The sequence below is a fragment of the Lupinus angustifolius genome, chromosome LG11 (genome assembly GCF_001865875.1).
Source record: "Lupinus angustifolius cultivar Tanjil chromosome LG11, LupAngTanjil_v1.0, whole genome shotgun sequence".
NCBI classification, from domain to species: Eukaryota; Viridiplantae; Streptophyta; class Magnoliopsida; order Fabales; family Fabaceae; genus Lupinus; species Lupinus angustifolius.
Genome location: NC_032019.1, coordinates 20,936,137 through 20,952,219, shown reverse-complemented (window position 1 = coordinate 20,952,219; position 16,083 = coordinate 20,936,137). Strand labels below are relative to the sequence as shown.

The window sequence follows — 16,083 nt, the reverse complement described above, 5'->3', positions numbered from 1 at the left end:
AGAAAGTGCCACTGATTTAAAAAGAAATTTCTAAAAACACAAATCAACATTTTTATATTACTCGGATGAACCTGATTGGCCCGGACATACTCATTATGGGACAGAAAATCCTTGTTCGTTTACTCCAAGTAACTAAAGTTTCTAAAATCAGTATGGATACATGCTAAGAGATTGTAATACAATATTGAACTTGAACTAATCCAAGTGTGTTTAACATAGTACTGAAATATTGTGACTTGACTACAAAAGGGAGGTCCAGTGCAAGAGGCTCTCACCTAATACGGTCTAGGAATGGTAGATATACGCAGTCTTTCCCTCACAATTGAAGAGACTATTTCCATGAACAATATCAGTAAATAGTAGCATTGACAAAATAATAATCATTTACCCTAATGCGTTTTTCCAGTTGCAACCTCAACGTAAGGTCTTCAACTTGCTTTTCTAGCTTATTTTTGGCAGCTTGGAGAGCTCCAGTTTCTCTTGCAGCCTGAAATTAAAATTAAAATTTAAAAATCTCAATCACTGAATATGAAAATAAAAATAGGTCATTAGCTAGCAATGATAACATATAAGAGATTTAAGAAAATTCCCTTGCCAACCAAAAGGTTAGTATAATCCCTTTATTGCACAATAGACTCTAACTATTATGATGTTTGGACTAGCATTTTGAAAGGTTCAACAATCACAAATAGTCATATTCCTAAATCCTAATGAACCTTTTCATAAGACAATCTTATACTCAAGTAAACTCAAACATTATGCACAACCGGAACAGCTGAATTATGCAAAATATGCTTTGCAAATCTTTATTAGTTGTGAGGATATTAGGAGTTAGTTTGGATATAAAAGGGGGCACGTTTGGAGTATGATGCTCACACGGGGGACAAGGAAAAGAAATTATCTGAAGGGGGAGAATTGAGGATTCAAGAGAAGAGGAATTTTCAAATGATAATATTAATAACTTCAACTTTAGTTCGTTCTTCCGATAGTGTAACAAAGGTTCCCTGTTAGATCTAAAATTACTCCACATTCTGTACGTAACAGCCTCTGGTCTAAAGTCTAAACTATTTTCTTCTTGCCTTTAGCTCCTAGAGAGTCTTTCCTTTAAATAAGTTGAAAGCATCCTTGGATTTGCCACTTTGGCAACTTTTAAATTAAATTTTGTGGATTTTGACTAGAAACCCAAAACAGAAAACTAATATCATACAAAACTAGGAGAGAACAACCTGACAAGCTTTGGGAAGATATCTAAACTAAGAAGCATATTTGACAGCATTGTTTTAAGAATATAGTAGAATATGGTATGATTACTTTCCTAAGGTATCAATTTTGAATAATTGAGGTACAGGTGATAAATATCAGAAACATGACAGATAGGAAAATGAGGGGGATAGTATTGGTTACTCTAATACTTTGTTTGGTTTAGGGAAAAAAATGGAAAGAAAGAAGATAGAAAGAATCCTGAGTCAGTGTTGTCGATGGCGAACGACAGTCCATGGTGTTTGCCAAAGTTCTGTCATCACGGCATTGTAGATGGCAAAAGTAGACATCATCATGGTGGTTGACAAAAAAATCGTTAAAAATATAATACATAAAAATAAAGTTAAAAAATTTAATAATGGTATAGGACACATAACATCACGGTAAAATTGTATTTATCCGATTAGAGTGAACGATCTAAAATATAAAATTGTATTTAATTCGAAAGGGAATAGTTTAAAAAAAATCTTTAAAACTAGAGTTAACAAGTGAAAAAACCACCATTAGTAGTGTTTTTTATAATGGAGTTAAAATATGTCAGAATATAAAATTATATTTAATTTAAAAGGTAATTATTTAAAAAAATCATAAAAAAACTAGGGTTAACGTGTTTTCTGATGGAGATAAAATTTGGCAGATAGTACAAAGTAAGTGATGTTGTGGAATATAAAATTGTAATTAATTTGAAAGGGAACGACTTTAAAAAATCTTAATCTGCTACAGTTAACAAGTAAAAATACCACTATTAATAGTGTTTTTAATATAGATAAAACTTGGCAGATGGCACAAACCGCAAAGTGGCGTAGCTATGATGAAACAAAAGTGCAATGTTCAAGTGAGCGTGAAATGGTGCGTTAAATGAAAACCTAAAGTTTAAACAAGTCATTCAGAACAGAAGAGGAACAACACAGTCTGAGAGTGTTATTCATAACTCCACACAGACGGACAAGGGAGAGAGTAGACACACAAATGAAGCAAAGAGAAAATAAGGTTAGATTCTCCGAAGCAGACAAAGCACAGTTTAATTCAGGGTTCACAATTTTTGGGCAAAACACAAAATTGTCCTTAAAACCCCAAATTTTAACCCAAAAAACCACTAGCAGCGCCATGTCTGCCATTACCGGCATGGCGGCCCAAAATGGTGGACTTCACCATTTAGTGGGTTTCCCAAATGGCGAATGGCGTTCTACCTGGAACTGCCACCACTTTCCGTCATGGCCGCCATTTGACAACAATGATCTGAGTAGAAAGAAAGTGGTGAGAAATAATAGATTTTATGTTTGGCATGAGAGAAATATCAAAGAAATGGAAGATAAAAAATGACTATTTTATGAATAAACAATTATACCCCTACTAACAATAACAGTTTGTGGATGGAGATAAGGGTAGTTGAGGAAATTTGCAGTAAAATTAAATCATTGTGCCTCTTTCTTCTCACTAAAGGTAAGACCACTTTTGGGTTATTTCTCTCCTCTTTTTCTCTTTCTTCTCCTTGATTTTTTTCGCTGCATTTTCTTTCTTCACTTATTCAACAATATCAACCACACGCTAAGATTAAATAGCACATTTATGAATCTATAGGTGGTTCCTATTAAGGAAGCAAAAGAAAATAGCACATATACACCACTCGCTGGAAGAGTATAATTGCCGTACTTGTTCATAGTTCAAAACCAAAAGTTTCCAACTGCAGCTGAGACTTCATGCAAGCTAAAGGAGTTTAGGTGGTCAGGTTAATGCAGTTCTACAATGAGTATGGGGTGAGTGAAGGGGAACCTTAACAAAGTTCTCACGACTCAGGCACTGTTATGTATCCAGATTTGAGAGGTTTTCCTTTTGACAATGTACACAAGGTGGTCAAAATTTTGCTTATACTTACTATTTATAAAAGTTTCGACTATAAAGGGTGTCTTCCATTTAAACCTGATGTCAATAACTTACTAATTTGTTGAATTCTAAACTCACTTTAGATAACCATTATCTGGAACCTTATAAATAATATTTATAACTTTAACATGTTGCTAAGTTAAAACATTTAACTAATGGATTCAGAGGATTTAGGAGGGAAGGAGTCACCATTTTGAGCTTTTTTAATTCTAGCCGAGCAACTTTTCCTCTCCATAAACTTTGTGTTGTAATTACCGCCTTCTTTAAGTTTCTAAAATGATGCTGTGCCAAGTATTTCCGGCAGTGGCTCTGCAGTTACAAAATAATCAGAGTTGCAAGGATAGACTAATAAAATAAACCGAGAATAAAAAATTAAAGAAATGATCCACGCCTTGTATAGCCTTTATAAATATTTTAAGAAGTCATGGTGGAGGATTTTTGAAAGATTTTCTACCTGAATGACAATAGCTGCCCTGGCCTGCTTCCTAAAGTGTAGGTTACAGCGAGCGGCCATCCCTCGCATACCAGTCTGAATAGAAACAGCAGAGCTAAACAAGTCAGTGTATGTCTTCCTAGCAATATACATGCGGATATACTGCTGAATAATCAGACTAGAAGCCTCCTGACGCAATCCCTCATAAGCATGCCGAGCAAGATGTCCTGCAATCAGCATAAAAAATCAGGATACTTGACAAGTTTATGTTTCCCCTAGAACTTGTGAGCAAATATTTGAAGAAAGGTAGCAGAGACCTCTGCATGCAGCTTGTATCTGTCTAGCAGACGAACGAAGCAAGACAAAACTTCTGCAAGCCAAATAGGAACGAACTTTCCTCTGAATAATGCTTGCAGACTTTCCTAATAGCTCACTTCTTCGTGTATCTAGTTCTGCCATTTGACCAGCTCGAAGAAACACCTTTGTTTTACCGATCTGTAGCAATAAAGAGAACCAGTCAAATAAGTCTCAACTAGAGCAAAATACAGTCTTGTACGGCAAGTCTGCAGTTACCTGATGTAATGTATAACATTCATGGCAGCAAGCACAGATGGGCATAAAGAGTCATTTGAGTTCATTACAAGCTTGTCATACACATAAAATAGTGCCCGTTCCTAAACCTAAACGATATTTTCAAGATTCACTTCCCACAGAATGGAAGGAAGATTAATGGTTGTCCCAACAGAAATTCCAAAGTGGTAACAGCATAAGCCAAAATAACAATTATGTTATGAATTCTCAAGAAGTAAAATGTCATTAGAGTTTATAACTGGGAAGTTTCGTTAATACTAAGGTCAATGAAGATTTCTGAGTATACTACACAGCATTTTTCTTAACATTGATTCTTATTTAATAGATTTCAAATGCTGTGCCCCATCTCCAAAACAAAATTACCCCACACTTGTTTTTCAAACTCAAAAACGAAAATAAGTCTCCCGAAGAATTAAGGGTCTAATGGTAATAGTTACCTGATAGCCTTTAAGTTCAACCTCCTCCAGAATCCTCTTGCAAGCAGTGACCTCATCAGATCTAACACAATAAAAACATGAAATCCATAAGATTTTTTAGAATAATATCCTAACAGGACTGACAGCCGATCCCACCTAGTGGGAATAAGGCTTGACTGTTGTTGTAACCGAACAGGACTGACAAGTAAGATTGACAACTTAGATACCTTCCATCTAAAGCTTTAGGTGCAAGAAGCCCAAATCGGTCCACAAATTCATCAAAGGTTTTTCTAGTGGGATAGCCAGCACAGCTTATCCTAATTGCCTCCATAACTCCCTATAATGCAACATACTATGCAATAAGCATGAACTCCATGACAACCAGATAAACTTTAATTGTGGAACTAACTCTGGTTCAAAACTAGAACAAAGTGCTAGATGTCTCACCCCACAACGCAGTTGCTGCAAAACATTTTTATTCTCAAAAATTCCTGGCTTGAGAAGATTATTCGGTTTTACACAACGAATATAGTGGGGCTCGGTGGCACTGAGTGTTTCAAGCAGTGATATCAATTGTTGCTGCAAGACATAGGAACAAGAATTTCAAAATTAAAACCATATAGGTTAAGCAAGAAAACCATGTGTCTTCAAAAAAGGGTAAAAAGACACCAACCTTAAATCGGGTACCTATTGAAGAGAACTTTGATTGTTTGGAGGATACCTCAGTTGAGGGGACGAACAAACCAGAAATGAAAGGACATTTGGAAGCATAAAGAAGATGTTGGTGTTCTGCAACAACATAATCTTTGTTCTTGTCCAAGAACAATTCAGTTTGATAAGTGACCTAAAATTGACACAGATTAGGAATTTGTTTTCCAATTTAGAAAAAAATAACCTCTAACACTCTGGTCCTCTAATATATCATGTATATATCTCATTACAACAACAACTATCCAACTTACATCACCAGCATAATGGCAAATTGTGAAGTCACTACGTGCCAATTTGGGCTTGCTGAACCTTGAATGGTTTTTGAATGTCTGATACAGCTTCTGGGAAAAAGTTTCATGTGTTGATCTAGGAAACATACTGCAAAACAGATACACATAAAGCTGTTTGAGCATAGACAAAAATAATTATTAAATTATAAACAACCAATCCTTTTCCCACTGGGTGGGGTCGCCTATATGGACTAATCAATGTCATAATGTCCTATCGTAAAACAGGTGATAGGATTGGGGGAAGGTATATCAGAGATGGAACAGGAAAGTAGCACAGGATCCTAATACTCATTTAGGATATCAGAATTAGTTAGGACAGCTGTAGTCCTAACTGTATAAATAACAACTAGTATGGGTTAGTTAATTAGCTTTTTGGGAAACAAGTTAGTTGGTTAGAATTTTGAGAGATGATGTTCTCTCAAATAAACCTCTGGATATTCGTTGTAATGTTTCTATTCTTCTACCTACTTCTGCATCAGTATCACTTGCATAATGATCTGGGAGGTTAGGATTCATCAATAAATATCTAATTTTCCTTTCTACTCTTAAGTTTTAAGTCAATTTTACTAGTTTCTATCCACATGTCTACAGACAAACAATTTAAATCTAAATCCTTCTTGATGGTTTCTCCTATAGTAGTTACCCTCCATCCAATCTACTTTGAGGCTTCTATAGGTCTTCACTCTTCATATATACATGCCGAAACCACTTGAGGTGAGATTCTACCATTTTTCTACAATAGTTGCTACCTTAACCTTCTCTATAATGCATTCATCCCTAATCCTTTCTTCTCTAGTATTTTCACTCATCCAATGCAACATTCTCGTATGAGCTTATTATTTTTTTTAGTTTTTTACCACCCAACTGAAATGAATGAACAAAGCTAGATGTGCTGAGATACTAAGACTCATAATACCAATTCAAAGATGCAAGTATGTGGTATACTTACCATGCTTCATCGAGAAGAGCAATAATGCCACCAGGTTTCTGAAAATAAATACATAAAAAATAATACACAATAAATTCACTAATAACAAATAGCACAAACACAATAATGTTATCTTCTGTAAAAATAACTATGAAATCATTAATAACACTTTGGCAATGTACATTAATTTGCTTACTCTACATTGAAGGTATTTTACTTTCCTTTCACTTTTTATTGAACTTGGTATCATAAAGCCAACCTAGTCTTCCAGTCTTTAATAGACATAAATTGACAACTCATTGTCATATTTAACCCATACACAAAATGAATCTGATCCTTACTATATCTCTCATTTGGCATCAGGCAAGTATTAGCAGCTTTTAATTCATCACATAAACCATATCAACTGTTATTCTCCAAAACTTTCACTCCAGTTTATATATGCATGAGAACAGAAATTGAGATACATAAGTTTAATTACCCTGTTAGGCCAGTTTGGGCAACATGCAAACAAGGCATAGAGGGTGCATTGAATTACTATATATTGGTCTGCTGTTGTTAGGCATGTAAAATATCCTTACCGTGTTAACAAGAAAATTCAGTTCTTTAGCATACAAGGTAATCTGATCACTAATTGTTGAAGAATATATCACAGCAATGTAAAGTTTGAGCTTCAAAGTGGATTTGAATGCATAGTCCAAAAATAAATAAAATCTTATTCTTTCAGTGTTCTAATGAGCATCTCTAACAATTGATGCATGATATACTTTCTCAACTTGGAATTAATATGGCAAAGGGAACCTTGGTTAGTAGGTTGCAAGTAAAAAATTTAGTCCACAAAATTAAGATGTTATTGTTAGTGTCTACCAAGTTTATGACCATCACCCTTCCCCTCTAAATCATAATTTTAACAGAAATGAACATCTGATACAAAATACAAGAGTATGGTACAAGAGACAAGCAATCAACAAAATGATTGTGGGATTAGAAAGAAAAACCTTTTCAATGAGATCCAGAATATCTTGATTGTCAACAAATTCAATGTAACTCCAATCAATCTCCTCTTTTTTGTATTCTTCTTGCTCCATTTTGAAAACATGCTGCAGAACAAATATTTGATCATTACAAGAACACTCATAGAATGAAAAGAAATATGTAGCATATGTCTTTGTTTCAAATATACAAGCAGTAGATGCCAGTGATTAAGAAAAAAATAATCTCCCTTTGACAAACAGACCTGATTAAAGTGCTGCTGAAGCTTTTCATTGGTCAAATTAATACAGAATTGTTCAAAACTGCAAAGTACATAGAAAGTTAGAAACAAGGTATTAAATATGAAATATACATCTCCACCTTGGTGCCTATTAGAGATGTAGGCTATCATTATTGTGTAATGAAAGGGTATTAAATCTCCCGAGAATTTAGTTTAATGGGCATTGGGCTTGAAATTGATTTGCTAGAAAATAAGGGACATCACATCATTAAAAAAACTTTACTTTGCTAGATTTTTAAACTACTCTAAGTAATGAACAAAAGGCAACTCAAGAGAAAGCACAAAACAATTTTTGTTGCCCACAAAACCAGGTGACCAAATTGTCCACCCCACTAAAAAAACACTAATATGCATCAAACATGCCCATTCGGTTTGGGAATTTGGAAGGGGATGAAGTGGTCTGGAATGGGGCAGATTAGAAAGGTAAAAGAATACACTCAATTGCCTGGAAATTGTAATAAGAGCATGATGGAAAGCACCTCTACATTGACTGGAATTCACAATGATAATTAATGGAGTCGCATGAATGACAAATTAACTTCCAGTGGTACTCTTTCTTGAATGTTCACTTTAACAGGTCAACCCATGTTACGAACAGAACAAAAGGAGTACCAGTACCACACCTGTTAGTCTTGAAACTCTCAAAACCATAAATATCTAGCACGCCAATTAAGGACTTTGACTCAGGGTCTTGACCAATTGAACTATTAATTCTATCCACCAGCCTGCAAATTGAGATGATATAAAATTATAGAAATGGAGTTTGGAGTAAACTGACCAGAATTGTTAGTAATCCTATTGAAGGTTCAACCTAATATTTCTTCAAGTAATCTGCACACAGGCTTACCAGTCAAACAACCTTGTGTACACAGTCTTAGCCAAAGCATCTCGGCTTAGAGCAGCAGCCTCCGGATCCAGACATTTCGTAATAGTTTCATCACGAGTAACAATTATACGTTCGCAAAGAGAATCTTGAAGTGCTTTTGCATCACACCTGAATAAAAATTGTGAACCAAGGATTTTCACAAGGAACAGATATGAAATGACCATACAAAGACAGCATATTTTAACTGATGTGATCCTGCAATGTTTGCTCACATGAAAAGTTCTGCTGCAGTTTGTAGGTGAAATCGAGATTTTTCATCTTTGGGCATAGATGTGTCTATTTCCGTCCCTTTTGTAAATTCAATGTTGCCAAGGTGCAAAATTGCAGCAACCACTCGAAATATCGCTTCCTGAAGATTGATGGGAAAATGGAAAAAATAGCTTTCTTATATAATAAATAAAAGAAATGCAATTAAATGAGAAGAGAATAAGGCATCCTCAAAAATAGGTTTTTTATAATAAAAAAAAATAAGTGTCATTGATGAGAAGAGAATAGTTCAAAAGTAGAGGATAAGGCATCCTCAAAAATAGATCCAAAAAAAACAGCTAAAACTAGGACATAGAGCAATGCAACAAAGCATGTGAATCCCTCTATATGCCTACAAAATAAACCCCACAGAAGAACTCCTGCGATGAGCACCAAAGGTATGGCAAAAGAGTAATCCTATCCCAAACAAAATCTAGAGTCAAGAAAGAATCATTAGATTCTTTGATTCCCTTCCAACAATGTGTACCAGAGAATGGCAAAACCTGAACATTGCCAAAGAGTTTTGGCCTCATTATCAAAAAAGAAATCTCTAAATCTATTAAGAATAAAAGAGTGACATAATGAACTTAAAGAAACTCCCAACAAAATACCTGTTCCGCAGAATTTATTCCAACAACGTCCATTGCTCTCCTTGTATCATGGTATTCCTTGGACTCATCAAGCCCTTCCAACTCAAAGCAATTTGATTGATTCAAATAATGAAATGTTCGTGGGTTTCCTAATTTGAGCTTCTGAACATCCTGCCAAAAAAATACATATAAAAAGGTCAAGAAAAATGACAAAAATAGTATCTAAAGAAGTCAAGAAAAACTTTCAGATAACAAGTTCACCAGCATCAACCTGCATGCATTATAAATTAGTGTAGGCATAAACAAATGCTCTATATTCACAAGTTGACTCTTTCCGTTCTTTTTGTCAATCTAATTTTGATTCTAAACAAAAGAAAACCCATTACCTCCGGAGGTGCAGCACAGAGCATATAGAAACAGTGATAATTCCTCTCTAGATCTGACAACTGACAAACACGTGATCTTTCTAGCAGATAAGTTCTGATAGCAGCTCCTGAAATTCTTCCCTTTTGATCAAACTGAATCTCCACAAACTTACCAAAACGACTGCAGAAATCATGATTAAAAAATAGTAAAAATAAGACAGGACCATAATAAAATTTGCAATATCATAAAACTCTATCCAATTTCACACCTTGAATTATTGTTTCTAACGGTCTTTGCATTACCAAAGGCTTCTAGAACGGGATTGGACTGAAAATATAAGAAAATGGGCAAAAAATAAGGTCATTTTAATTGTGTATAAGATAAGGTTTTAAAAAATCTAGACAGTGACAAAGGTTAAGAAGCTAAATAAATAAATTTCTAGAAGCCAATCAGCTTAGTAAAAAAATCAGATGGGAACTGGTTTGTTTTCTGTTTTTATTTTCATTTGATATGTTTTTATTCATAATTAAAACATGACTTCCTGTTTTTAACACTGTTCTACAATCTCCTTCATAAATGTTAAAAACAGGAAACAGTTTGACGTTTTTGTAATTGTTAATTGTTAATGAAAACATATAATGGAAAATAAAACAGAAAGCAAACCGCCCTAGTTTTGTAAAGGCCTAATTCTCTTACCTCTAGGACTTTCTGCTCAACAGTTCTACCTTCACCAACAGTAGCTCTACCTCCCATGTAAGCAAGATACTGCATGAGTAACTTGGTGCTTTCAGTTTTACCAGCACCACTTTCACCACTAACCAATATTGACTGGCTGACACCTTCGTTAACCATAAGCCTAAATCCAAAATAATTTAAATGGTCAGGCATATAAACTAATTACCTTAACTATTTACATGAAAGATATGAAAATCACCTATATGTTGCATCTGCAACAGCAAAAGGATGTGGACTTAGCTCACCAAAACCTGCTCCTTTATATTGTGCCATCATATTACTATCATATAAATGAGGAAGCCTGATGAAAGGGTTCACAGCAATCAATATACTCCCAGTGTATGTCTGGATGCAAAATATTGGTATAAGCTCACATCAAGGAAGTATAAAGCCATTTTAAGACACAAGGGAGACAGTACTTGGCGGGATGGAATCTGAAATACATACATAAATCTCATTGATGTCATATCTTGATCTCAGATTATCTAGGACACCAGGTTCATGCAAATAAGCAAGTTTTGTCATATCATCCACTCCACATGCTGGGGCTTCGGTATCTTTGTGATAAACTTTGGAAACTTTAACAACAACCTGCAAATTTCAAGACAAAAAAAAAAGGAGCAAGGATTCACAGTTTCAAATTCTGAGTTAATTTGAAGATTTTATACGGTATTTATTACTCCAGATAAACTACAGCCATAATGCAAGCACTAAGCCCACCCTATCTTCATTATGCTATCCTTAAAGGATTCCTACTGTCATTCATGTTTAAGAATTTAAAGCAAGAGGAAAAAAAGAAGAAGAAGAAGAAGAAGAAGAAGAAGAAGAAGAAGAAGTGAAGAACAGGATTGAATTTTAATAAATATTAATTAAAAGCTCACTCACCTGCTTGCCTGAAGTGCAAAGGACTTTGATTTCATCCCCTTTAACCTCCAAGACTTCTCCATCTATCCAAGCTACATCAGAATCCTCCACCCAAACCTGGGACCCAACTATGGGATTGGCAACAGCAGCCTACAGTGCAGTGTGTCAAAATTTAAACTAATAGAATCTGTTCCCTCTCTAAAAACGTATGCATAATCAAGCAACTATAGTGAAATTCATAAACAAAAAATAAAAGGGTAAATTCATATTCTCTCTCTTTAAATTCCATGCAAATAATAAAATATCTCTATGTATATTTTGTTGTACAGTATGGTTATCCTCAGACTAGCTTTTGCATCAACCAAGACCGAGTATTTCCTCAAATGACACTAGAGAAGCAATCACATATAAGTTCAATTTTTTACAAAAAAAAATGTTTTTGCTTTAAATAACTTAACAAGATAGGCTCAGGTAGCAAGTATTAATTCACAAAAAGTTCATGTGGTTGAAAGCACCAATAAACACCACATAATCAGAAAATGGTTTGATGATACATGGAAGATGATGTTTCAAAAAGACAGTTGGAGTTCGACTGAAATAAACTATCATAAGATGGCATCTATTGAAATTTTCAATTATCAATCTCATTAGTGTAAAATAATCGATTCAGTGGAGGTAGGAACTCAATATCCCACCGTAAAATGTCATCTATTGAAATTGTCAACTATCAATCTCATCACTGTAAAATAATTTAATGAAGGGAGCAACTCAATGCCCAAGTATTTAATTTTCCTTAACTTACAACTATGGTATGAAAACCAGATTGCAAAAAGAATTAGAAAATAACGCATGAAAAAAATCTAGTATTGAGGTCAAGGCTGGTAACCATTATGTGAGAGAAGAAAATAGTGAAATTGGTTTCAATCAAGCTACCATCTCATAGACTAGTCAAGCTTCACAGGAAAAAGGCAGGCATCATCAACAATAAATAAAGTAGAGTCTAAATTTCCATTTTGGTCCTCCAAAGATAGACAACACAATAGTCCTCCATTATTCATAAAAATCAAATTAGTCCTTCAATGCTAGTTGAGTACCATCAGTTTCATCCTTTTAGGAACCAATTTGCTAACAGCAGTTTAAATTGACACTGAAGGAGCAAGCTGATGTACTGATGCATGGTGCACGAGGGTCCAACCTTATGACATGTCTATCTTCGGAGGTCCAAACTACACTTTCACTCAAATTATATAAACACTAGATATGTTCAAAAATAATATCACCAATAAAAAATAAAATGAAACACAATTCTGACTTACAGGGGATACAACATATACTTCAATTATTGAAAATCCATGAGTGATAAAACAACATAATTGGAACAAATTCACGAAGTGGTAATCAGCATAGGCATACCCTACGGTAAGGGTGAGCATGGGTCGGGTAAGGCTTGTCCCTTACCCAGCCCTAAATATTGATCGGGCTATTTTTTTTAATCTGAACCCGACCTTAGACCAGAAGTTAACCGAATCCCAAATAGCCATTGGGTCAGCCTTTGAACCCGACTCTAGACTCAATTAAATATAACGCGAGCCCCTTTTGGATAAAGTCTTCTCAAAATTATTTAGTATTATGAATATGTAATTTGAAATATGAAATGATATATATATATATTGTTAATCGTGTTTATATGATAAAAAATACAAAACCAATCATACTTTCGATCAAAGAGATGTCATTATTTTATACACGTTTGAATAGACAAACATACAAATATGATAAATGGGTGACCATGGAAAGGGTCGGGTCGGGTCATGCTTCTCCCTTGTCCGATCCTAAATATTAACCGGGTCTAATTTTTTAACCCGGCCTAAACCTGATGGTCCCCGGCCATATTCAGTCCTGATCAAAATTGGGTCAAACAGGATGAGAGGATAGGGTCGGGTCCTGGCCACCCCTACCCTACAATTCCTATTTCAATCAACGACCCTACAAAGGCAACCATCAGAACCCATGAAACAATATAGTTAAATCAATGTATCCCATAAAAAGATAAAAAATTCAGGCAAAGCAGCAAAATAATAGCGATCTTCCCAAACAGAAACCATGTCCATGTGGCTGGAAATTTGAACTTGATGGTTATCCAAAAAGCTTGGTCAATAAGGAAAAATCAGTATCCACTAAAAAATCGGGTTCCTACAATGTAGCTTGGTAATAACAAATCATATCAACTATAAACCAATCCAAAGACAAAAGATCACAATTCAGCTTCTACATCATCATACAACACAAAACAAAAACAAAAACACGCAAAAAAAATTGGGACAATCCAAAATCTAAAATAACAAAAATTTCAGACAAAGTGAAATTAGAAGTCACCACTACAAGACTTCAAATGGACTCAACCATAACCAGAAAAAAATTAATCAAAAAAAACAGAGAAGAAAAGGAAATGAAAATGGATACCATATATTATGATAAATTGATCGAACTGGTACTGGATCTAGCTCCAATTTTTGATACTCCACTCAAAGAACCGAAGGATCTTTGAATTGAAACAAATAAATTCCGAATAATGATGAAATTGAATTATATTTATTATTTATAATATAAGTGAGTAAATGTATATACTGATAGAGAATGATTTGAATGATTAAAATCCCTTCAACAATACGAAAACATTGGAAGAAGGGATTTTAAGTCCTTCGTTTTCGTATTTTCTCTATGCTCTCTCTGTTTTCTTCTTTCCTTCCTCAACCATAATATTTGGCTTTGTTGTTTATTAGTGTAAATTACTCTCAACTTGTTTATTAATGTCAAAATGTTCCGATTAGAAAATATATTATTTATTAATATGGTAATATCTATGCAATATTAGTATAGAGATTTACATACAATTATTATATTATCTATTATTTATTTCTCGAATTTCTAAAAGTTATTAGTAATTAAATATGAATAGTAGATAAAGTACAAATGTATTAGAGATATATTTTTTTTCAAATTTTTTGAAGTCAAAACAGAAAAAATGATGTTTTAACAAGATTGATTAAAACGTCAATTTTATGCGCGAAAATATATTATTGCCCCTTCATTTTTGTATTAATTATTTTATTGCACGTATCGATGTTGAGTTGGTCAGCTGAAACATTGTATGCTGTCAAAAATACTAGTGTATTCAGGCAAGTTCGAAAATCACGGGAAAAGGGATCTTCAAAATTAGCCAAATGTAATGCATAATACAATATTTATGCATTTTTAACGTGAAGATTTATTAGAAAAAGATTTATATTTATAATTTTACATCATATATAAAGCAAAAACTTAAAATAATTATTATCATAATTCTATTTTCTTATTTTACCCATAATCTTTTTTTATTTTTAAAGTAAAATCATATAATCCAATATAATTATACTTAATATATTTCACTTTATATTGGATATTATAATAAATACAAAAATTATAACATGAATTACATCTGATAAAAAAACATTTTAATTCTCTAAAATAAAAAATACAAATTTAATACTTAATATCATAAAATAAGAATATGGATCAGCAGATACGAATCTATCGACACGCTAATATCAATAATGGAAGAATATTTTACATAATTATTGTATCATATATTATTTATATATTTATATTATTAATATTTAGAAGTTATTAATAATTAAATATGAGTAGTGAGAAACACTACGATAGATTCAGTTTTTTTTTATAATTTAGAAGTAAATATGAAACCAAAAAAGGAAAACGATCTTGGAGCTGTATTGCAACAGTCGTCAGTTTCCAGGCTTCTGGTTGGGCGGTCGAGATTATTTTGACAATATTGATATTAGATTTATGCAATTCCCAAAAAGAAATTAACAAGTGTTTGGTAAGATATTTTTGTAGTATATAAGATAAGATAGTCAACTAACACTCTTTACCAAAGATAATCATACACAAAGATTTACATGGAGATGAATCTATATTGAGCAATAAACTCTTGATCATATATTAAAAGTTTAATTTTAATTAAAATTTAATTTTAAATTATAATACTAAAAATATAAATGTATTTATCTTTAATATATGTCCACATAAGTTCTTTTCTCAACTACTAGTTTGATTAGATAGCTTATTAAAAAATGCTACTAATTTAAAAATCATATTTGATAAGTTGTTTTAGCAAATATTTGATAAATTAAATGAAGTGGGATATGGCTCATAAGTGGGTTTTATAATGTTTTATTGTAGTTCTAGGGAGTCATTTTTACATAGGGTAACGTTTTATCAAACCTTAAAGTTTATTTTATATTTCAGCCTTATATTATTTTTGGAAGAGTTTGGAGAATGATGTAAAATAAGAAACATAATATTGAGGTTTGGTGAGAAAACTAGCTTGTATGTATGAACTTGTAGTTGTGAACTTGTAGCTATGAAGTTTATAGTTGTAAAGGTAGCTGAAATCTTATAGCGTGGATGTAGCTTATTAAACTAGAGTTGTTCGGGGAGTGATAAGGTGATCTGATGGTAAGAATGAATGGCTTAAGAAACGGAGTGTATGAGGTTGTGGGTTTGAGTCTCACCAACAAGAAAAATGGAGTTATAAGGTAGTTTAATAG

At 33.4% G+C, this 16,083-nt stretch overlaps 1 protein-coding gene across 1 annotated transcript in view; it reads right to left on the bottom strand.

Annotated features, from left to right (window-relative positions):
* Positions 1-14,226, bottom strand: part of LOC109360662 (myosin-6-like) — a 29,960-nt gene extending 15,734 nt beyond the window's left edge. The window contains exons 1-23 of the mRNA XM_019605701.1: positions 13,937-14,226; positions 11,495-11,623; positions 11,057-11,200; positions 10,809-10,954; positions 10,571-10,730; positions 10,143-10,201; positions 9,895-10,054; positions 9,530-9,679; positions 8,885-9,021; positions 8,634-8,780; positions 8,410-8,511; positions 7,751-7,808; positions 7,512-7,613; positions 6,535-6,572; positions 5,547-5,673; positions 5,258-5,428; positions 5,032-5,163; positions 4,812-4,921; positions 4,606-4,666; positions 3,895-4,072; positions 3,599-3,804; positions 3,334-3,453; positions 389-487 (exon numbers count right to left, since the gene is read on the bottom strand). Coding sequence (XP_019461246.1) covers positions 389-487; positions 3,334-3,453; positions 3,599-3,804; positions 3,895-4,072; positions 4,606-4,666; positions 4,812-4,921; positions 5,032-5,163; positions 5,258-5,428; positions 5,547-5,673; positions 6,535-6,572; positions 7,512-7,613; positions 7,751-7,808; positions 8,410-8,511; positions 8,634-8,780; positions 8,885-9,021; positions 9,530-9,679; positions 9,895-10,054; positions 10,143-10,201; positions 10,571-10,730; positions 10,809-10,954; positions 11,057-11,200; positions 11,495-11,623; positions 13,937-13,939 — 2,739 coding nt within the window. The 5' untranslated portion in view covers positions 13,940-14,226. The remainder of the gene's footprint in view (positions 1-388; positions 488-3,333; positions 3,454-3,598; positions 3,805-3,894; positions 4,073-4,605; positions 4,667-4,811; positions 4,922-5,031; positions 5,164-5,257; positions 5,429-5,546; positions 5,674-6,534; positions 6,573-7,511; positions 7,614-7,750; positions 7,809-8,409; positions 8,512-8,633; positions 8,781-8,884; positions 9,022-9,529; positions 9,680-9,894; positions 10,055-10,142; positions 10,202-10,570; positions 10,731-10,808; positions 10,955-11,056; positions 11,201-11,494; positions 11,624-13,936) is intronic.